Here is a 22,739-nt window from a genome sequence, read left to right as displayed (position 1 = left end):
TTTATAAAAGAAAATGAAGTCTGAAGAGAATGAATCTTAAATCCTATAAATTAGATTTTTTAATATTAGCATTTCAGTATAAATAATAGACTATTATTTAACAAGCTTTTCTGCCATTTTTAGTCGTTAAAATGACGGAAGTAGCTCAAAATTGTTAATACATATGTAATAAATAAATTGTACTAAAATAAATTTAACTTGAGGTTAGATTTCCGAGATTAGTCTTAATAATAAGAGTCATAAAACCTGGTTGTTATGGCAACAATATGTTAAGCTCTTTTCTTCATTTAAAATAGTAATAAAAACTGTAAAAATGCTATGTGTTTGCTGTGCGATCAGGCGTTTTACAAATAAAATCTAACTTCTCGCATGTATGAATACACGTCAGAAAGATGTACTTATAAAATTCTATTTTAACGTTTGTGCGTTTTTAAGTTAGGATTTATATCTAGAAGGCCTGACTTCAAAAGAACCATGTAGCAATTAACAGTTTTTAGTACCATTTTATAAGAGAAAAAACGCTATGTTTAGAGTCCATTTTTTTATTGATCCCTTAATTTTACAATTAGTAATTTTTATTATAATTTTTTTCTCGAATCCAAAAATCATTATTTTTACATATTTTACATTTAAGGATTTTTGTTCTGAATATATAAAATTGTTAAAAAATCTTAATATCGACTTACATACCAATGTTATATATCACATTATTAATTTGTTTAGTATTAATTTAGAGGATTCGGCTTCCAAAATCTTGCATACGTAGCATATAATTTGATACAAATCTACAAATTAGCAAAAAGTCATGTTTTTTTTATTCTCATATCAAAACTGAAAGTAAGTTCATAAAAGCAAAACTGCATTTTACAAGAAATAATCAGATCATGCAAAACAAGTGTTTTTTCTTTAATGTTCCAATACTAATTCATGAAAATCAAATGAATATAGAGAGTCGTAGTATTTTTGTATGAGATAAATATCGAAATATTAAATGTGTCCGAAAGTTAGGTTATTAGTTAAAGTTAGGTTTATTTAACCAGCTTCCAAATAGTATTTTTTAAGCCGAAAAAGTAGGTCTGCCCAACGATTCTCTCAGCCCAAATACACCTACACTAATTAAAAATTCACGTAACCGAATGCATAAATTTACCTTCCGAATAAGCAAGTCTCAGAACTTTCATTTTCATCCTTTTAACATATTCCCAAGCTCAAATATATAATCAATGTTGATGCATTGTCTATTGTTAGTGTTCTTTTTCACGGTTACAAATTACAAATCAGAAGTTGACCAACGCATTCATTATGTGTTAAATTTAATTTCCATGTTAAGCAAACTGGCTGGTGTAATGTAGCTTTTCATCAATTTTCAAAATCTGCTGTAAGTGGGTATTGTTTAAGGATATTGCAAAACAACGTCTTATGATTTGTGAGATAGTAATTACCACTGAAATTAATCAACTGAGTAATTAGACTGCATGTTGTAATTTTTGCTTTGTCAGAAGTTGTAAATTTTGCATATATGATTTATGTTAACAAGAAAATTATGGGTTTTGAACCAGTAGAAGTAAAACCTTCGAGATATAGTATACTAACTAGGTATAATTGTTCTTAATAAGAAGAACATTTTATAGCAACGCTAATTTAGTTGTCCATTTCAATAGAAGAAACATGGATCGAATAAATAGTACTTTCAGACCCCATATACTTGTTTATTTCATAATAAAACGAATTGGTGCATTGGGAATGGAAAAAAACTGTTGATCAATAATTATCTGCGAAAAAAGTGCTAGTGTCGGCCAAACTTAGAAATATAGTACATAAAATTATAAAAGCTACATTTATGTTCAAACATCCACCTCATAACGAATTTTTAAACAACTTATTGTTATAAAAAAGTAAATCTATAAAAAATGTAATAATTGGATTGCACAATATAATATATATCATATTATAGTTTTATCTAAAAGTAACGTTATTCTTTACCTTGGAATCTCTACAAGATCCGCCTTTTTATCATAAAGCTTAATGTTTGATATTGTTCAAAACATATAGAATAAATTTATCCAATTATTTTTTATTTATCAATTTGTTCAAGGCAATTCAGTTAAAGATATTGTTTATTCTATGAATAAATGGAATGTATGATTGTATGATCTCATTTTTACAAATCGGCAAGGATAAATTTAAATTCGCATGATTCAGATTTCGATTTTACATACATTTTCAAAGAAATTAAAAGTCTATTCTGTTAAATTTGTGCCTCCTTATATTATTCAGAATTCAAGTAGGCAAAGATTTAAAAAAAAAATCTAAATTAAATTAATCCCGTGCGCTATTCAAATAAATATTTTTTTTTAAATCAGGTGTACTGACATTCAGTAATGAGTTTATTATTCGATTGGATGAGATATTATATCTTATACTAGCTAATCATTTTAACTCTTTATTTTTTGGCGCCTATAGAACTTGTACAAAAGTTTTTCATGATTAACTAATTACTATAATTATAAATAGTAAATAATTATTAGTAAAACTAGCACTTGTACCAAGCAGTCAAAAAAAATCGTTTTAAAAGGGAAGTTGGACATGGATGTTCAAAATTATTAATGTGAGAGGGCATTTGAATTGTGGACTGTATTAAACACTGATTTGTTGATTTATTATGTATTTGTTGCAGTTCTTATTACAATCCTTGATTTGTCACTGAGTTATAATGAAAGAAGATATTTTCATTCATTATTTATTATACATGTTGTTAAGCGGACTTTACTTTTAGAAGTGTGAAATTAGTCCCATTAAACTCTCCGCTATCCCCTCTACCAGGGGTAGCAAACATCCCGTGTAAAAGCTTAGTGCCATGAAGATTGTCACCTTCATGGCCAATATAATAAAACGAAAATACGTCCGAACATCATTTTTTTAGATATTTTACAGGTAGTTGTAATCTTCTTATATATCAAAATGAATCGCAAAATGTGTTGGTAAGCGCATAACTCAACAACGCCTGGACCAATTTGGCCAATTCCTTTTTTAAAATGTTCGTTGAAGTCCAAGGACGGTTCTTACGGCGAGAAAAAATCGAATAATTGCCGGGAAAATCCTAAAAACAGCCCTTTTCTTTTCCTCATACAAACGTTTTCTAACTAAAACGTAGAATCAATTTGAGCTTTATTGCTATTATATAATGTTCATATTAAATTACAAGTACTCACTGTATACTCCTCCTAAACGATTATTCGGATTTTGATAAATCTTTCTGAAGTTTGTTAAGAAAATTTTCTAGGTTATTTGTGATTATAAAGTACTGGAATGTATGTGCAATATTGTAGAAATAAATGGAAAAATTTGCAAAAAGCGACATTTCATTATTTTCATTGAAAACAAATGAAAACTATATCTGCCAAAAATTTCAATTGCAGACATGGGCACAGGACAACGTCTGTGGGGTCATCTAGTTTTATTATAAAGTAATTACGAAGATTCAATTTAAACCTATATCTTACTATAACCAGGGACAAAAGATCTAAATCAGAGACAAATATTGCTTTTAGAAAACCCGGGACACAAGGTGGAAATCCGGGACTGTCCCGGCCAAACCGGGACAGTATGGTCACCTTGTCTTAGACATTGATGTTATATTTAAATAATTTTTATTTAACTCATAAAAAATGTAACGCCACTGGCTTTAAACTTGATTGCAGTTCTACACTTTAATTGGAAATAATATTATAGACTGCCAGCCTCTACGCCAAAATATTTTTCTTTTATTCTCTATTTTATTTACAACTGTCCATTTATGGACATTTAATAAATTTGGGAAATTTACAATTATCAGCCGTAAAGGGACATAGTATACTAAATGGGCATGTTGGAAAAACAACTCAATAGTTGTTTTCCCATTCGTTATAATACTAACAATATTTTGTTGATAATGATAATCTTAACTATTTACTTATAAATAATGACTAAGTTATTTCAATCTACGCCAAAATAAATGCTAAAGCTATTAGTATTTCCTGAATAGTATAGCAAGTAACTAAACATCGTCCCTAATAAGTTATAGAAAATGGAAAAAACAGCACTTTTCAAATTGTTATTCTATAAATCTAAGCCATCTATTTATCTTTCGATTTCTCATTTCGTCGATATGCCACATGTATAGAATACGAATGTAATAGCATATAGTAGGACCCGATGCATAATAGTCGCATATTCTACCGCATATACCGTCTATTTTGTTTTCCGTCCGCACATAAATGTATCGCGCGTGATCTATGAAGCGCGCTTTACGACGCGCTCGTTTCTTATATTGCGCGTTCCTGTCAACTATTGCACATCCGTCCGACCGAAGAAAGTTTATGATCCGCGAGTTTGTATTTGCGAGGCGTCTTAACACTTGGAGAAAATTTTTTAGAAATATCCGATTAACTATTTCAAGTATTTATGTGAAATGTATTCATTCTAATGTTTTTGTTCATTCGGAATTTGTCACAGGAATAGCTAAAGAAAGTTCTTCGATAACGACTGCAGGTGATAACAATTCAGCTTCTTGTACGCAAGCCAAGTAATACACAGCATTAAGTTGTTTTTCTAAATTCCCAAAAGAGAAAATATTTTCAAACAAAGATTAATAGATGAGTTTATATTTTCTTTATGTTATTTGTAGATCATGAAAACAAATTTTAACAAATGGCCACGTTTTAATAAAAAAATCAATTTTTGGTAGAAAGGAACGTAGAAGCTGTAAGCAATGGTAATATTTTATTTAACAAGTTTTCATGAGTTTCTCAAAGTGGAACATTTCAAGTGCAACATAAGATGGTATCGTATTATTTGCGAATTCTACATCAATTAAGTAACCAGTAGTTCATGGCATCGTGCCTTAAAGCAAACATTGTCTAATATTTATAAGAATTATATAAACTGAATTATAAAGTAAAAATTATTTATTTAAAGTATATAAGTAAGCTTTAGAACTTTAACCAGAATTAAAATTGAAATCTGAATTATTTTCGATATACAAAATTTTTTTTTCAAAAAAAAAATTCCAAAAGCACTTGATTTGTCAACATAAGCAGAAAGTTTTTTGACTCATTTAAATATGATGCTTAGTTTCCTCAAAAACTGTCATTTTTTGTATATTTAGCTATGTATCTTCAGAATGGCTGTACTTGCCTTCGCCAAGAATCAATCAACACTTCTCCTAATCAATTACAAATTGAATATTATGTGGATTATTTAAATCGGATACACCGTTCATTCAAAAAATCGATTTTATTTTCTGAACTCTTTGCTCCATATATCCGTAACGGCTGGACCTGCCTTTACCAAAAACTAATCAGCACCCCCATCAATAGAAATTTAATGTTTTTTGAACCATTCAAATCGGTTGATCCGTGCGCCCGAAAACGTGGACGAAAAATTGCGGACAAACAAAACATACATACATAAAAGTTCCAAAAAATATCGACTAGAATATTCATATTGTAAGAGTTTTAGTGATTTTATTTTTTCTTGCATTAATATGATTTAATTAATGCATAAAAACAAAACGAGCCTTGGGACGACAAAAAGGTAACTATATACGTCCCGATTTGAACGGGAGAATCCCGGATTCCCACCATGTGTCCCATGTTTTTCTAAAAAAATATTTTTCCCGGATTTAGATCTTTTGTGATAAATGATATATTCGATGAGTATGTTTATATAAAACAATACATGATGAATGATGAAATGGCCGAAGACAAAATTCGAAAGGTGGTTTAAAATAGATCAATAACTTTTAATTTTTATTTTCGATTTCATAAAAATTTGCAAAAAATATAATAACTGACTGTTTGACTTATGCAGACGGGACAAGTGATTTTCCGAACATTTCATAATCATATATATTTTCGCTTATTAGGAGTTTCCTATCTTGTGTCCCAATAGTTCGAAACGTAGCCCAGCTTTATACCTTCAGTAAATATGAAACCAAACTTAGCGATTTAATGGTTTTTCCTTAAATATTGACGCTATAAAATAAATATAGCTGATGATTTATTACTTCATAAAAACCGAATAACTGTTATAATGTGTACAAAATTGGCTACTTCATCAAACACAAATACGACAATAATTGCAGATTTTATGCCAGAAAAGGCATATAAATAAAAGTTTTAACAGCAAACGATTTTGCTTGCAGAATAGTAAAATAACAAATGATTATTGCGATATTCCAAGTAATCTTTCGGCACATCGTGATTATTAGAGTCGAATGGTCTGCACAAATCTACATAATCGCTTTGAGTACAATAAAGCCCGAGTACTTTATCATAAGAATCTGAAAACTTTCAAAATGTCATGCGCGACCCATAAAGTGTTAAATTAGAACCAATCAAGTATCATTTATTATAAAGATTTTCTGACAACGCATAATTATGTCTCAACACAATTCATTTTGGTAGAAAATTTTAAAATATAGTCAACACAAACGAATACTTTAAATAACAAAACGCTTTCTGCATATAACAATATACATATAGTGATTATCATTTGTTAAAGTTAATTAAATAACAATACAATTACAGCAGAAATAAATCTGAACATAAGCAATATAAGACGTTCTTTACAGAAAATAAATTGATTCTATGATTTACCAATATTCTGTAAAAATTAACTAAATTAAACTTCATATTCGCTTCACATCATAATTTTGAAAATTTATATTGCTGCATATCTATACTTAGTAATTTATATTTTAGTAATAAATATTTTATGTTATTATCGCCATGCTCTTTTATTTTCATTTCTATAAGGCAAATATTTTCGTATGAATTATGTTTTCAGAGCAAAATAATATCTTTCGAAATAGATGAAATAATATATAATTATCATTACCTCAAATTTTATTTGAAAAACAGCGCAAGAACTATGAAAACAAATGTTTTGCAATTATTGAAGAACATAAATCATGTAACGAAAAAGTTACATGGTTGAATTCCTTAAAAACTCATGACATTCAATTTTTCTTAATGATTATGTAAGCATAAATAATTAAATTACAAAAATTAAGTGATCCCATAATCTTCCAATGCTTATATAAACCGAAAAAATTTCACCAATCAGCCAAACAATAGATCATTATTTCAATAAATGATATTGATTTCAGACGAATGATTCCAGACAAACGAAATTATTACATTGTCACGTCGTCATATTATATGACCTTTAGCGTGAGATGAGCTTTGTAGGTGCTATCTCCTTCAACTATAAACAGAAAGTAAAACTTTCTAAATTCTCCATCAGTATTCCAAGTATTTACTTCCTTGATAAATTTGACCCTTGAAAATGCGCGTAGTACTAGTATGGGTATTTGCGATTTGTTGTATCGATTTAAGTGCATTGTCATTATTCGTGAGGTCAGATAAATCGCAGACGAGTGAGAATTTGATTTCCTTCTAATGAATATGTCTAGCTATAAAGAATTTAATACATTACCACGTCAATGAAATCATTCATGCGTTAGCGATTCCTGCAAATTCTATTAAATCTGTGGCGTAAATTATGTCGGCCTTTACCAATATAATAAAATTCCTAAAGTGTAAGTTTTAACATTTAAATCGTTTCCGTCGTTATTAAATTATTATTCATATTCCAAAATTGCAGTTTACTCGTTTTTTAATTACTCTTATTATTGGACAACTGAGTAAAAATAATTTTTAAGAAAGTCGTCACGTAGTCGTAAGTAAATATTTGAATGACGAGAGCGATGTATTTTTTCGTTCTTATTTAGTTATGGTCCACCAAAACCCAGCTATGGACCACCACCAAAACCAGTCTACGGACCACCAAAACCTGTGTATGGACCACCGAAACCAGTTATGGTCCGCCACCAAAACCAAGCTACGGTCCTCCTCCAAAGCCAGTATACGGACCACCAAAACCTAGTTATGGACCACCACCTAAACCAAGTTATGGCCCACCACCTAAGCCTGTATATGGACCGCCAAAGCCTGTTTACGGACCACCAAAACCAAGTTATGGTCCACCCCCTAAGCCAAGTTATGGTCCACCCCCCTCCACCACGTCCGAGCTACGGGCCACCAAAACCAAGTTATGGTCCACCAAAACCCAGCTATGGACCACCACCAAAACCAGTCTACGGACCACCAAAACCTGTGTATGGACCACCGAAACCCAGTTATGGTCCGCCACCAAAACCAAGCTACGGTCCTCCTCCAAAGCCAGTATACGGACCACCAAAACCTAGTTATGGACCACCACCTAAACCAAGTTATGGCCCACCACCTAAGCCTGTATATGGACCGCCAAAGCCTGTTTACGGACCACCAAAACCAAGTTATGGTCCACCCCCTAAGCCAAGTTATGGTCCACCCCCTAAGCCAAGTTATGGACCTCCACCAAACCAAGCTATGGACCCCTCCAAAACCAAGCTATGGACCTCCTCCAAAGCCAGCTATGGACCTCCTCCAAAGCCCAGCTATGGACCTCCTCCAAACCCAGCTATGGACCTCCTCCAAAACCCAGCTATGGACCTCCTCATAAGCCCAGCTATGGGCCTCCACCAAAGCCAAGTTATGGACCACCTCCAAAACCCAGCTATGGTCCGCCTCCAAAACCAAGTTATGGACCACCTCCTAAACCCAGCTATGGTCCACCTCCAAAACCAAGTTATGGACCACCACCTAAGCCAAGCTACGGACCGCCTCCAAAACCAAGCTATGGACCTCCGCCACAAAAACCACACTCAACTTATGGCCCGCCGCCAAGCAACAACTATGGCCCACCGCCGTCTAATAACTATGGTCCCCCGCCGCAGTCTCCGTCGACCAATTATGGTGCACCTGGACCATCAGCTCCATCACCAAACTACGGAGCACCTCCATCCAATAACTATGGTGCACCTCTGCCATCTCAACCGAGTAGCAGTTACAGTGCTCCTTCAGCACCATCCGGTGTTTATGGTTCACCCTCAAACCCCCCACAAGATAGTTATGGTGCACCAGCATCAGGATTACCATCCAGCGACTTTGGCCAATCCGGACATTCGAATTTTGGCTTAACAGCACCACAACAAAATTCTCCGCCATGTTTTAGCTGCGGTGGTCAAGGCGGTGGATTATCCAGTAGTTATAATGCGCCTTCCGGTGGTTTCGGAAGCTTCACGAATAATTTCAATACACCCAGTAGTAATTATGCGGCTCCACCAAAATACACACCACCAAAAACTTCATACGGTGTACCGGTATCCGGCTTAGGATTGTCATCTCTGGGAGGAAACTTTGGCAGCTCTGGCTCATCTGGATTTGGACCATTCTCAAGCGGTGGGTCATTCTCAAATGGCGGATCATATCAAGCACCCAGCGATAGTTATGGAGCTCCATCCGATTTCTTAAGCACTTTTGAAAAATCAACAGACTATGCCAATGATTTCCAAGATAATCTTTCATTAATATCTCAGGAACAATCGTCATTTATTCATAGCAGCGACTTGCCTGTCCAAGGACTAGGACAAACCAATAATTTTGATTTATTAGGAGGACCATATGCTGAACCACCTTCTTTCAGGCCAGCATTCAAGGATACATTTTTAGCAGAATCGTCAGTATAGTGCTGTTGTTTTGTACCAAACCAGACACAGTAAAGATAAAAGATGATGTATTAGCAACAATAAAAACTCAATCCAATTATAAAAAAGAAACTAATACATCACTGAAAATGAAAAATCAAAATTGGATGTACTCTCTTTAAATTATTATGATGATATGCAAGTGTTAGGACAAAAATCAGCCGCAAAAGGAGAACTGGCAAAACCATAGAAAATACAAAATCTAATTTAAATGAATGGAGAGAATTGCCAAGTAATCATAAGTATGACACAGTGAGTCGATAGTTATTTTTGTTGTTAGAAAAAAACTGTTTAAATAATACTTAAGGTGTCATAATATAATTATAGGATAGATGTAAGGTCATCATACAATCAAAAATATCAATCATAATGTGAACTCATTCAAAAAATATTTTTATATAAACTGCAGTCATTATCCAAAAATTTAAAAAATCATAAACAAATTTGTTATATTCTTTGTATGTATTAGATATTCTCAAATAAATTTTTATATAGTAACTATGCTTTATTGAAAAAAAAAACAATTTATCTCCTAATATGAATAATTCAAATTTAGTAAACAAAGATTTTCTCAAATTATTGGAAATAAATACAGCTTATTATTTATTAATTTATGATTCCTTGAAAAACAAACTACTGACTATCTTACCTTTTTATCAATAAATGACTGCCACTGCTGCGACTGGGAATACATTTGAAAATCATTAAAAAATACTGGCCCTGAGGAAGTTTCTGGCAGATCAGGAATATTGGCATTCAAGGATAGAACTTGTCTAGTTTTATCAAATAATGCTTTCATCACAGGCATCAGAAATGAATATTGTTCAGAGTTTCCAACTGAAATTTATATAATATTTAATATAGATTAAATGGTAGAAAAGTAATTGAAAAAAGAATCATGAACATATTTTTATCTATAATATATATTACCTTCAATTGCTTTCTGCAGTGTATTATTTAGCTCATAAAGAAGATAGGCAGCTTCTTTCACATTTGTGACTTGCCTTGTATGCAAAAGTGCATGTAATTTGGCAGAAGCCATTGCAACCAGTTCAGAACAACTCGAGGAAGAACATTTGACTAGAACGCCTAAAGATAATCGCGCCATTTCACCCCAATCTTCACTAGGAGCATCTTGAAAAACCAACAACGCATCTATAAATGAACAAATATACATTCCGGTTAACATATGATATTTGTATTTTATTTTTTTATTCATTCATATTTCAATAAATTCTTTAATAAGACGAAATGTTTCTGCAATTCATAGTGAATACAAGCATTTTAAAAAAGTACTCCCTATACAGTGGGGAGTTTGGCATTCAATAAATATTTAAAATTAAAATTAATAGAATATTTAGAATAAAAGTAAAATGCATTAATTTAGATGCAAATATATATTTTTTTTATAGCTACAACAAGGCAAATACTAGTAAAATGATCACATTAATAAGGCAAAATAATGCAATTTTTTCTTGAAATATAAATTATATTTCTAAAAAACTTACCAAGAAGTGCAAGAACGCCATCCAGCAATTTCACAGAACATTTTTTGGAATCATCCTCATTTGGATCCAAAACAACCAAATCAAACACCATTCTCATAAGTTGAGCAGCATTTTCCTGATGCACAGGAGTTCCCGCACCTGCTGCACCATCCGTCAGGTCAACTAGAGAAGCTTGGACTCCCATCTCTAACAAATGTAACTTTAATTCTAAATGAGAGCAATAAAGTTCATTGTTGAGACCCAAGAGGTTGATACAAGCCATAACTTGACCTCTCTCCTAAATTGTAAATAGTATATAAATAATATAAATCTAACACTCCGTAGTGCATGTATAAAAATACAATACCTTCCAAGAATCTTTTGTTGAACCTTCAACACCACGCCATAATACTGTAAATAAGATATTTGTAACTAAGTAGCATAAATTTTCTTCTTTATCGAGAGCCTTTTCTTCTCTTAATTGTTGCAATGCCAGGGCTTCATTGCGAGCTACCTGTGGAGAAATTTCTTGAAATTAGATCATTTTCAAATAAAAAAAATGTTATGAGTAATTTAAAATATTGACACGTACTTTATCTTTATTTAAAGTGCTCTGACTAGAAATTGCTGAATTTGTGCTCTCGGCATCCAAATGCTGATTCACAGGAAGTGAAGACAAGTCTTCAGTACTACTGCTAGATGAAGAATTTTGGCTACCCCACATGATTGTATCATCTCCAGTCACTTCAAATCTTGGGGTAAGCTATATAAAAAGTACAAATGTAATAGAAGAATATTAATAAGACAGACTTTTCTGGGACTGAGAAACTCAAATAAGAATCTTGTAAGTATAAAAAATTTTTTTGGTAATTGACATATTTTTTTAAATGGTATTATGTATGTATACAAATAAATCATTTATAGATTTTAATAATTAATAATCAATCTTAATAATCTAAAAGTTCAATAAAAGGAGTAAAACTATTTTCATAAATTTGACGTGAACTGACTAAAGTCCAAATTAAGTATGAACATAATTTTAAATTCTATCATCATTTATTGTGTGAAATAATGTTTTACCTCTGATGATTCAAGAGAGTCACTATGAGTTTCAGTACTTCCTACAAGACTACGTTCTAAAGTATCCTGAAGATTGCTGGTATGTTGCTTGATGGCACTATATACAGATGATATGTTACCTTTCACGGAAGTTAAATTATCTACTACAACCTCTGATACAGATCCAGCAATATCTAAACAAAACAAACAAACAAAATAATAATTGAAGAAAATGTAATGAAGTAATTTTAAAATATTTGAAATAAGTTGAAAATTCCAATGTCTCTATATAAAGTTTATATATTACCAGTAAGACAATTATGAAAACATAATCAATCACAAGTTTTACTATTTTAATTATTAAACTGACATGAAATACAATTAATTACAAAATAGTATTCACATTTATGCATTACTATGCCAAAAATTTCAAACAGAGAGTTTAAATATCCTTTATCAGTTCAATTTCCAATAATGTATCAATAACTATTAAAAACATTCAAATAATCGATTATGAGTATCCTACAATGATTTACCTATTATTTCTTGCTCTAAAGCAGTTGCAACTTCGGTGACCTGAGCAGTTAAACTAGGAGGTCCATGAACATCTTCTATTTCAGTAAGTTCCATATTTATCTCATCAAAAGCCATCAAATCTGATGCTACTTCAGCAAGTAATGTATTTGGAGGGGCTATTGGAGAACTGATTGGTCGTTTTATTAAAAGTCTCATTATGGAATCTTGCCAGCCAACCTACATGCCAATATCAGTATTAATTATTATATAACGTCTCTTGCAAAATATATTTGAATAATAATTTAAAATCGAATTACCTGTTTAGCTATCAAAAATGGTGCATTCTCATTCATAAATGTGGTTGCCAATAATTTTCTAGCCATTTCTAATTTAATATCAATATCTGCTAGTGATAAAGCATATAATAGAGATAAAGCACCCGCAAAGCTGCATTCATTTTCTATAAATATTAAAAATTAAAATACAATTTAATCATTGTAAAAATATTCATGTATTACATATTAATAAAATTAAAGATTCTAATTACCTATAAGAAGCATTTGATCTAGTAGCATCACGGATACCTCCATAACCAAATGCTCAGATGGCATTAAAGATATTAATCCTGGATACATGCTCACTGAACCGAGAAGTTTTGCATCTTGTAAACGTAAAGACATCTTATGTCTTGAACTAACCCTGTCAGTTCGTAATAGAACATATAGAAACTAAAATTGAGAAAAGTTAGATTAGTACCTATAATAACAGAGAATATTCCAAATTATACTGTATACTAATTGCAAAACTAACAATTTTTTTATAATAAATATCATGTTTAGTATAGAAAAATTATATCTTTGTAAGTATTTTAAATCAACTTTTAATTATCTATTATTAGGAGTTACAGAGGCAACATGCTACTTTATTTTTGTTTTGTTTCCTATGTGTTTATTATAATTTTTTGTTAAACGTAATGAAGTATTCTTAAACATAAATGTAAAATAAAATTTTAAAGTGCTGAACGCATATTTAAAAATTACCTTTAAAAGTTTCTGCTTGAACTCGACTGAGAATGTTTTATCTTGTAGCAAAGCATATAATAAATCAGCAGCATTAGGTTCATACATTAGTAAATAGATTTGATCTCTGCAGTTCTTAGTTTCCAAATGTGATAATAACATTTCCAACATCTCTATTAACAGACATTCTTCCCTTACAGATGATAAATAATTCAAAATTGCTTTCACCTCCTGAAAATACTCACATTAATACAACAATATAGCAAAATATTCCTTACATTTTTCTTGTGTTTATACAAACCTTAACATTGACTTCTTTAGCAATATAAAATTTAACAATTCCCAATAATGAAACTCTTATCGTCTTTGCATCATCAGCACTTAAATTCTCATAGCTCACAAAAAACTCTCTGATCACATCCAAAAGAACTGAATTCCAAACTTCTTCCGAAAATATTTTCTATCTTCTTTAATTATTGTCGAAATATACTGTATGTGCCCAATTCTTATATGAAAAGCACTTCTCGACCATATTTTAAAATTAAACACAACCATTTGATAAAAAGTTTTAAGTAATACTGAATTTTCGTTGGCTTTGCAACTTTCAATTAATAACTGGACGGCCATTAATACATTAACATCTATCAATGATGAATCACATTGTAATAATAATGCTCCAATTATTGGAATACCTTCATTTTGTAGTAATTGTTCTTGATTTAGTGTGTGTGATGCTAATACATTTCGAAAAAACCCTAAAAACATTGCAATTGGAGTCTGATCAAGTTTGTGATCTGAAATAAAAAAGTCAAAATTAAACCATAACATAATTGAGATTTTTTTTCCCAATAAATGACCAAAAAACACTAATTAAAAATTTTAATCAAAATATTAATTAAAATATTGATTAAAAATATAAAAATATAAAGTTAATTTATTAGATTTTATCAAATGATTAAAAATATGTTTGAATATAAAAACATATCTATTTACCCATACTAGCACTGGACGGAAGTATTTCCCATTCTACCATATCATCAGGAGAATTAGGACTTTGTTTAAGAGTACTACTAGACATATGAGAAATTAAATGCATAATGTTTCTATCTTGATCCTTCACATGGCCAGCAAACTCTAGGAATGGCAATAAACTATGGATGCCCCCAATGCCATTTAAAACATCCTAAAAATTTGGATATATTTTATCTAAATATTCAATCATATAATTTATTATAATTTATTATTTAAAATATGTACACTTACTTGAATGTGTTGGGTATGACATATCTTGGCCACAACATGTCCATTATATTTGTGTGCCGGTGCAAGATCAATGCAAAGATTATCCCAGCAAGCAGTAGGAGAAAAGCAAAATATTAAGCGATTCAAGAGATCAGAACCTTCACTAAGCTCGTCGTTTGCCAGCAGCATACGAAATGACGGTCCTGAAATAGAATCACATCTTTACTATTTTGTGAAAAAAATTATTTTAATCATTTGATTATTAAAACAAAGTTCAAAATTTTCATAATATTGTTAATGCACCGTATAATGAGTGCTGTATTAAAAACAAAATGTAATACCTGCTTCAAAAAGTGTTTTTGCTTGGGACATTGTTACTGGCTCCTGTAATAAACAAGCTAAACCTAATTGTCCCTTCAAACAACAAGGGATTCCCCACACAGAATCTTGCATACCAGAAGGAAAACTTCTCACATGGGGATCTAGTGTAGTTTTTGTTCTAAGTGGCATTGTAAAATAATTTGGTACCTAGACTCAACAATAAAGTATTACAATTTCAAACAACACACTCTAATTCAAATATAATCATATTAGATAGTTGGGTTAAATGAAAAGTAGAGTTTTACATACTTGTGAAATTAGTGATGGCAAAAATGTTTTTTCAATAATATTTGGCACTAATCCTTTTCAGGAGCATCTGTTTTGGTTGCAGTAGAATTATTTTGCTGCTGATTACCAGAAATTCTTTGCACAACTGAACCAATTGTGCAGTAAGAAAATGGCTGTAAATACGCAAAATATAATCTGACATGAAATCATTTCATATTATAAGTTATTATAAAACATAATATTAACGAATTAAAATAGGAAAGTCGCATAACTCTTGTTCATGTTATATAATAATCATCTCTTTTGTGATGTGGTAGCTGTAACACTTTTATTACATTCGTTTTATTAAACAAGTAACAATAATAGTATTATTTGTACAATTAACTAATGCTGTAAATTTATAATTTTTTCTTACATTCTTATTAAAAATCAAGAGTATAAAGAGATCACCTATATATTAAATAAAATATAAAAATGACACTGAAATAAATTACATGATACTATTGCAGAAATACAAAAATAGTTTGAAAATAAATCAAAATAAGGGTAAAAATAATAAAACTTAAAAACATGATGTGGTAACATAACGTCGACTGCTTGAAATATTTGAACTTGCTATTTCATATTAAAAAGTATAAGATTAATATCTGACCTCAGCAAATGCAGTGAATTTCATGCTAACTGCCAACTTCTGCGTCCCATCAACATATATCGTGACGTTGTTGTGTGCAAACGGCCGCCTGGGTGGTGCCAAGCACACAGTGACGGAATGCCATTTACCATCAGCTAAACCACCAGGACTGCCAATGGAACTGGCGTTTACCGCGGCGGTTAAAAATTCGCGTCGTAGTGAAATGGCGGTGACTAGAGAACCGTCGCGCTGCACAAAAACTTCCATGCCGGTACCTTGAGGCGTAATCAAACTGAAAATGAGAAAAATAAACAATTAGATAGATGTAGACGCACCCTCATTGTTAATAATTCATTTTTATATTAAAATGTCATAGACCTCTAATATTTTAGTATGTCATAAAGACCAGGAACTCATTTGCCATACAAGATAACATTAATCGCCAAAAAAATCAAAATCAAGAATAAATATATTAAGTCCTTTATTATGAATTTAGTTTAAATAGTTTTAGTTATTCAACTTAAAACAAGTTAGGTATTTCATATTTGACTTTTTGGTTTTAAACGGCCCCCCAGATCTTTCGATTTGCTTAACATAAATTGAAAACTGCAAGATCTTATTTCAACTCATATCAATTATTGTAAAAACATACTTGAATAATTGCCTCCGAAAATTTTGCCCATCCAAGTCTGAAAGAGGATCTAATCGAATCCAACAGTGAAAGCTAAAGCCGTAGGAACATCCTGCCCATTTTCTAATTTCTGGTACCCTTAAACCATCTAAAAATACATAATGTAAATTAATAATGCAAGTACTTAATACAATTATGTAAAAATATTTTTTATCTTAAGATTTTATTATTATTTTAGTCAATTCTCAATATAAAATTGTTATACCTGTTTCTCCCTGCATATCAATATAACTCCTGCAGATCAATTTTTGATTACGAAAAATTGTAGCAACTGCTTGTAAAAGATTCTTATAATATGGCAACTCAAGTTCGGGCCGCAAAAGTAGAAATAGCATTTTTAATTCATGTGTTGTAATTGAATGCAATGCTAAACTTTCTAATAATTTTATTAACTCAATCGCTGCATTTATTGATAGTTTATCTGGATGACCGAGGACTTCACACACAGCAACAATAATCTTGCTTTCAGCAGCTAATTGCTTGCTGAAAATAATAAAATCAAGATATAGATATAATATAATAATAAAAATTGAGAATGCCGTAAAACAAGAAATAAATAAGGTAATAAAATTACCTTAATAAGCTTTCGGTGCATATTTTACATATCTCCTCTGAAATCCAAGGCTGATCATGTTCATCCATATCAATGATCCAAGTGATTAATCTTATAAGAATGTGTGAATTACAAATTGTGTTATCATTTCCATCTCCGGTTATCATTTTTAGTAACTGGCATAATAAAGATCTTGATGGAGTTCCAAGTTCAGCAACAGATGACATAAAAATATCATAATAGTCATTTTTGATAAAAATTTCTCTAGCAGATACACATAGGTGTGTAATTCGAGATAAACTACTTATACATTCTGTGGCTAGTAATTGATGATCTATATCCCATTCCTAAAAATGGACAAAAATTAATTGTAAAACTAGATCTGCTCTTCCATATATAATTATAAATTTTCAGTAATGTGAAATTAAATATATATATATATATATATATATATATATATATATGTATAAATTTACCTTTGTATGTTTCGGCAGTGTTACTAACAAATTCAACAAATTAGCATCTACTAAAGCCTGAGCTATCAGAACATTATTAGCAGCATTTGTCATTAACAGTTTTACGGAATTAACAATAGAGCATATGGCAATTGTTTTAACATTATCTTGATTATCCTCAGATTTCACTAAATTTTCTTCAGATTGATCAGACAGAAATTTAACAAACGTCGTGTGAAATAAGCTTAGGATCGTAGCTAGTTCTATCTGCCTCTGGTCTGGAGTAGATCTGTGCAGGACCTGCACCATGGCTACGAAACAGCGCAGGGCAATTGTGCGCACTTCACAATCGACGGTTTTTCGTCCTATTACGTCCATAAGAATACTGACAGTGGCTGGGCAAATGGCACGTTGACCGTTGTGCTTTTTAATTAAAAGAGCATATTAAATTAAATATATATGTATTGAAAAAGCTTTGAATTTTATCCAAGTTCTAATAAAATTGCTGCAAACTTTACACACATTAAAAAAAGAGTTGTTAATAAAAACCTAATAAAAACAATTTGTTAATAAGCTTGAAATATTTTAATTACATGCATCATGATGGAGAAGATTTATTATAAAATGGCTAAGCACAAACTTTTTACTTGCACAATGACTTCAATGTATAAATTCAACAACGAAATATAAATCAAGGATATTAAACTGAAAATTAAATTCTGGGTTTCTAAGTGAACATAAAACTTAATATGTGGAGTAGAAGTTTCATAAAGTTTTTTACATAAAAATATTTGTAAGAAATAGAATTCAGAACAAATATACGTCAAACTTATTTTGTCGATTAAATAAAATAAAATTTCACAGATCAATAAAAAAAAAATTGCTATCCTTTTATGACTACATAATGTTTTTTCTTGAATATATTCTTTGCAAAAGTACTATTAAAATTATTTACTCTTTACTATTAGAAAAAAAAACATGCAAATGTGTGTTAATCATTTTTTTAATAACAATGACTTGGGTATCTATTCAATTAATTTTAACCCAAACAAGCTTTATCAATGCCATGCAAAAATATTTTAATAACCAATTTTTAGTAACAGTTAACTCACCCCTTCACTAAGTCTACGAGCCATACCATCAGAATTCCAATTGTCAATAGGTTTATAATTCAAAATCATCTTCTGAAAAATTATAATTTTTCTAATACTTAAAATCTAATCAATCATTACTGTACACAATATGTATCAACTACTGGAACGTAATGAAAATTTTCCTCATAGCAAATGAAACAATGATCAATAAATTTTCAAAACAAAAATATTCAAAATATATATTAAATAGCATATTCTTCATTCATATTGAAGCTTTGTTAAATTATTTTAATAATATATAACTAGCTACTATATCAATTAATAGATTATTCACCTTTACCCATGCCTTTAGTTATTTGATTTAATTCAAACATATAACCAATACCATTTTTAATTCATTTATATATACTACTGCAAACATATATTAAAACTTAAAATCAAAATTAACAGTGACACATTATAATAATAAATATGTAACTAAACAGGACGTCACAAATTTTGAATAGATCTCAAATATAAATATTAGTTTTGTGAATGTGTCTTATGTTTAATATATTTGTATAAATGAGAAAATATGTAGCTAATTAATTAAACCGTCACAGTAATATATTTAATGGTTTGTTGCATTATCTATCATTATCTTAAAGTAGATGTAAAATAATTGAAATTTAAATGAAGTTCATTGATCCTGTTTTGCATCAATACAAGCACAAATTTGTTAGCAAGAATCTGTATCTCAAAATTAATAAATTTTCATCTAAATAATTGTATAAATTTTACTTAATCACATTATTATAGAAATCTAACGTAAACTCTATCTGAAAAGCAAGAAGCAATACTTATCTATTAGAGAGTTATACCAAGGCATAGCTACCGAAATATAGCCTAGTCTATGTTATCTTTATATCACTTTTAATTTAGAGTATGCAAGAGTGTATGTGCATTGGTATAGATTATAATAATAAAGATTATTCCAAATTCTGTCTCTACAGACTATTTGAAAAAGCAATTTTGCCAACATTTAGTTCGAAAATTACTTACTTGGGCACCAAATATCACTGCACCTAATACATGTAAAAGAGCTGTACTTATTTCCGGATAAGAAAACATTAGTGAGGATTGAAAACAATCTGAAATAGGAAAATATTATCAATATTTATTGATGTTATTTATTATCAACCAAATATAACTTACCATAAATAAATGGAATGACTTCTACATGAAGCAAAGCCGGTTGGTGTTGCAGTCTTGCAAAATCAGCATTATTGTTTAATAAAAAATTTCTCCAAGTGAAATATGGATCGTACAGTACTTCTAACATCAGTGCTAAAGAACGGAGAAATGAATCGGCATTTTCAATTGGGTTTTTTAGCAACTGGAAAAAATAATACATAAGGTTTCTGAATATACATTTTTTAGTGGAGATTCCAGCAATATCCTATATTTACCTTGTGCACAACAATACTGGCAATAGATATACATTGACTGATATATTCACAAGAGGATATGAGGGGGATATTATCAAAATTTCTGCATATTATTGTCAAACATTTAATCAGCACTTCTGCTTCATTGAGGAATGTTGGTGTAATAATATCCTTAAAGGAAAAGATTAAAAATATATTACTTCTATCTTTAAAATTCAATTATACAAAGAAAATCTTACATAATAGCTATCATATTTATATGATATATGGATATGAATAAGTAATATTAATTAATTATTTTAATATTTAGTAATATTAATTAATGATTATAGTATAAATGTATGTAAAATTATACAGTGAATTAAAACTCTTATATGATTGCTTTTAAAACTATTGCAAAGCAAAATTGATCTTTACTGTTATGTTACAAATGCAAGTAGATAAGTAATAATTGTAAAATGCCTTAAGAATGACAGCCTTTGCCTTGGAAGCAATAAAAATAAAAAGTAAATTAATATCAAGTATCTTATAATATACAAATGGTATACGAATAAGCAAACATAAAGTAGAAATCATCGCTTAAGTGCAAACAATTAAATGTAACATTTGCAAAATGAGATTTCAACATATTTCTGAATTTAATAAACCTTCTCGGCTGTATCTTTAGCTATATATAGAAATTTGCCAATAGCTGGTAATAGTTCATCCGGCAGTCTTGTCAAATGGGGCCCTGAATCACTTTTAGTCTCGGTTAGACTAGGGGGTTTATTTACATCGAGACATAATTGAGACTCCCATATTCCCACAAATCCTGCTACGAATTGTCTAAAATAAATTTCTTCATTCTGAAAAGAAATGAAGAGAAATAAAGAACCAATTGGATAGAAACTAGATATTGCTTAATATTTCAAATACCTTTGTTGTGTATTGGATCCAGAGATTGTAAATGTCTTTTCTGGATTCCATTATGAATATATTATCGTTCTGTCGTTGCTAAAATTGAATTCAATCATGTTTAAATATAATGTTTAATAAAAATATTATTTCATGTTAACATTCTACACCGATATCAACTGACAGATGACACATCGGCCACCATATTGCGCTAATGTTACTACCTCGTGTTATCTGCTTGTCAAAGAGGAATCAGGTGTTAAACAAAATATAAAACTGGAGGGAAATTTGAATTTACATTCTTTTCGGATCACTGTTATGCATTCGTTCTGGTTGACACAATTTACATTTTTAATAATTTGATTAATTTACATTATAAAATATATTTAACTGTAACAAATACATTCAATGACGACAAATTCTAATATGAAGTCGTTACCCAAATCATAATCAAACAGCAGTTGCTGTTAAAGTGAAATATTTACACATTTTTCCGTATCTTGATTTAAATGATTATTTCATTTTGTTTATTATGTATATTATTATTTCATTCCATGTTATTCATTTAAGACTCCTACACATTTCACAAAACACATGTAACCCTACCTACCGATTTCGAATCAGGTTTCAGCACATGTATAAATATAAGTGATATTTGCATACATGATACATAATACTTTATTTTGTTATCAAACCAGTTAAATGTTATGTAATTATATATATATATATATATATATATATATCTTACTCTTGATAGTTATCTTATTGGGTATCATATGCAATACTCACCTGTGCATTTAGTTCGAAATAGTTATTTCAAATATTTGAATCAAATAGTGCTGGTATATCAAATATAATAAAAGTATACCATTTTAAAAATAATATTTGATATTCCTTCACAATGAGGAGGAAAAATAGAAATCAACACAAGTAAACAAAAAATATTTTTATATAAAGCAAAAACCACGCAAGCTTATTTATAAATTTTTCCCTCAATTTACTTAAACTGCCACTAAAATCACAAGTTTTTGAAAGTAATTACCTTTGTAATTAATAGTCATAATTTTGGTATAGTCCTCACATTTCCAAATATAATAAGAGACTGAGATTATATTCCAATGTAATAGACCGGCTAACTAAATGCACCCGAATTTACAATATTTATCGTATAAGTAATAAATAAATAACATTGATAGTCCATTTTTAATATCATATGAAAACACATATAATTAACATGCATGCATTTATTTCTAAACATGGGATTACTTTAAAAAAAAACATGAAAAAGAAAAAGAGTTGAATGATTCATAGTGTATCGCGGTTATGTTATGAAAATATTATTAATCATTATTATAACACTGGTATGATTCATGCTGTCAAGTTTTATTTTATTTCGTTTTTTATCTAATCTTAATTTCGTTCAACATATAC

The 22,739-nt window shown here is 30.1% G+C and overlaps 4 protein-coding genes across 4 annotated transcripts in view; all 4 read right to left on the bottom strand.

Moving 5' to 3' along the window:
• The window catches only part of LOC113386076 (neurobeachin-like protein 1), an 84,596-nt gene extending 73,360 nt beyond the window's left edge, over positions 1–11,236 (bottom strand). Inside the window, 3 exon segments of the mRNA XM_026623884.1 lie at positions 10,281–10,468; positions 10,562–10,786; positions 11,140–11,236. Of these exon segments, the coding sequence (XP_026479669.1) occupies positions 10,281–10,468; positions 10,562–10,786; positions 11,140–11,230 (504 nt within the window). The 5' untranslated portion in view covers positions 11,231–11,236.
• Positions 11,237–11,366: 130 nt separating this feature from the next.
• LOC113386074 (neurobeachin-like protein 1) lies at positions 11,367–14,125 on the bottom strand. The gene is made up of 9 exons (XM_026623883.1): positions 14,014–14,125; positions 13,734–13,943; positions 13,241–13,421; positions 13,011–13,153; positions 12,714–12,930; positions 12,199–12,371; positions 11,711–11,881; positions 11,509–11,632; positions 11,367–11,416 (listed from the first exon to the last, which is right to left on the bottom strand). The coding sequence occupies exons 2-9, from the start codon at positions 13,881–13,883 to the stop codon at positions 11,367–11,369; spliced, it is 1,209 nt and encodes a 402-aa protein (XP_026479668.1). The 5' UTR covers positions 13,884–13,943; positions 14,014–14,125.
• A 1-nt stretch (position 14,126) lies between these two features.
• Positions 14,127–15,464, bottom strand: LOC113386073 (neurobeachin-like protein 1). Its single transcript, XM_026623882.1, has 4 exons — positions 15,296–15,464; positions 14,976–15,157; positions 14,706–14,895; positions 14,127–14,506 (listed from the first exon to the last, which is right to left on the bottom strand). The coding sequence occupies exons 1-4, from the start codon at positions 15,462–15,464 to the stop codon at positions 14,127–14,129; spliced, it is 921 nt and encodes a 306-aa protein (XP_026479667.1).
• Positions 15,465–15,631: 167 nt separating this feature from the next.
• LOC113386072 (neurobeachin-like protein 1) lies at positions 15,632–21,495 on the bottom strand. Its single transcript, XM_026623881.1, has 11 exons — positions 21,330–21,495; positions 21,062–21,259; positions 20,436–20,585; positions 20,182–20,362; positions 20,029–20,117; positions 17,915–18,316; positions 17,460–17,785; positions 17,091–17,368; positions 16,847–16,973; positions 16,216–16,486; positions 15,632–15,736 (listed from the first exon to the last, which is right to left on the bottom strand). The coding sequence occupies exons 1-11, from the start codon at positions 21,378–21,380 to the stop codon at positions 15,632–15,634; spliced, it is 2,178 nt and encodes a 725-aa protein (XP_026479666.1). The 5' UTR covers positions 21,381–21,495.
• Positions 21,496–22,739: the final 1,244 nt, after the last annotated feature.

Source organism: Ctenocephalides felis, unplaced genomic scaffold (genome assembly GCF_003426905.1).
Source record: "Ctenocephalides felis isolate EL2017-DRISC unplaced genomic scaffold, ASM342690v1 CF-g0.4_SCAFFOLD_03571, whole genome shotgun sequence".
NCBI lineage: Eukaryota > Metazoa > Arthropoda > Insecta > Siphonaptera > Pulicidae > Ctenocephalides > Ctenocephalides felis.
This window is presented reverse-complemented; position numbering and strand designations above follow the sequence as displayed.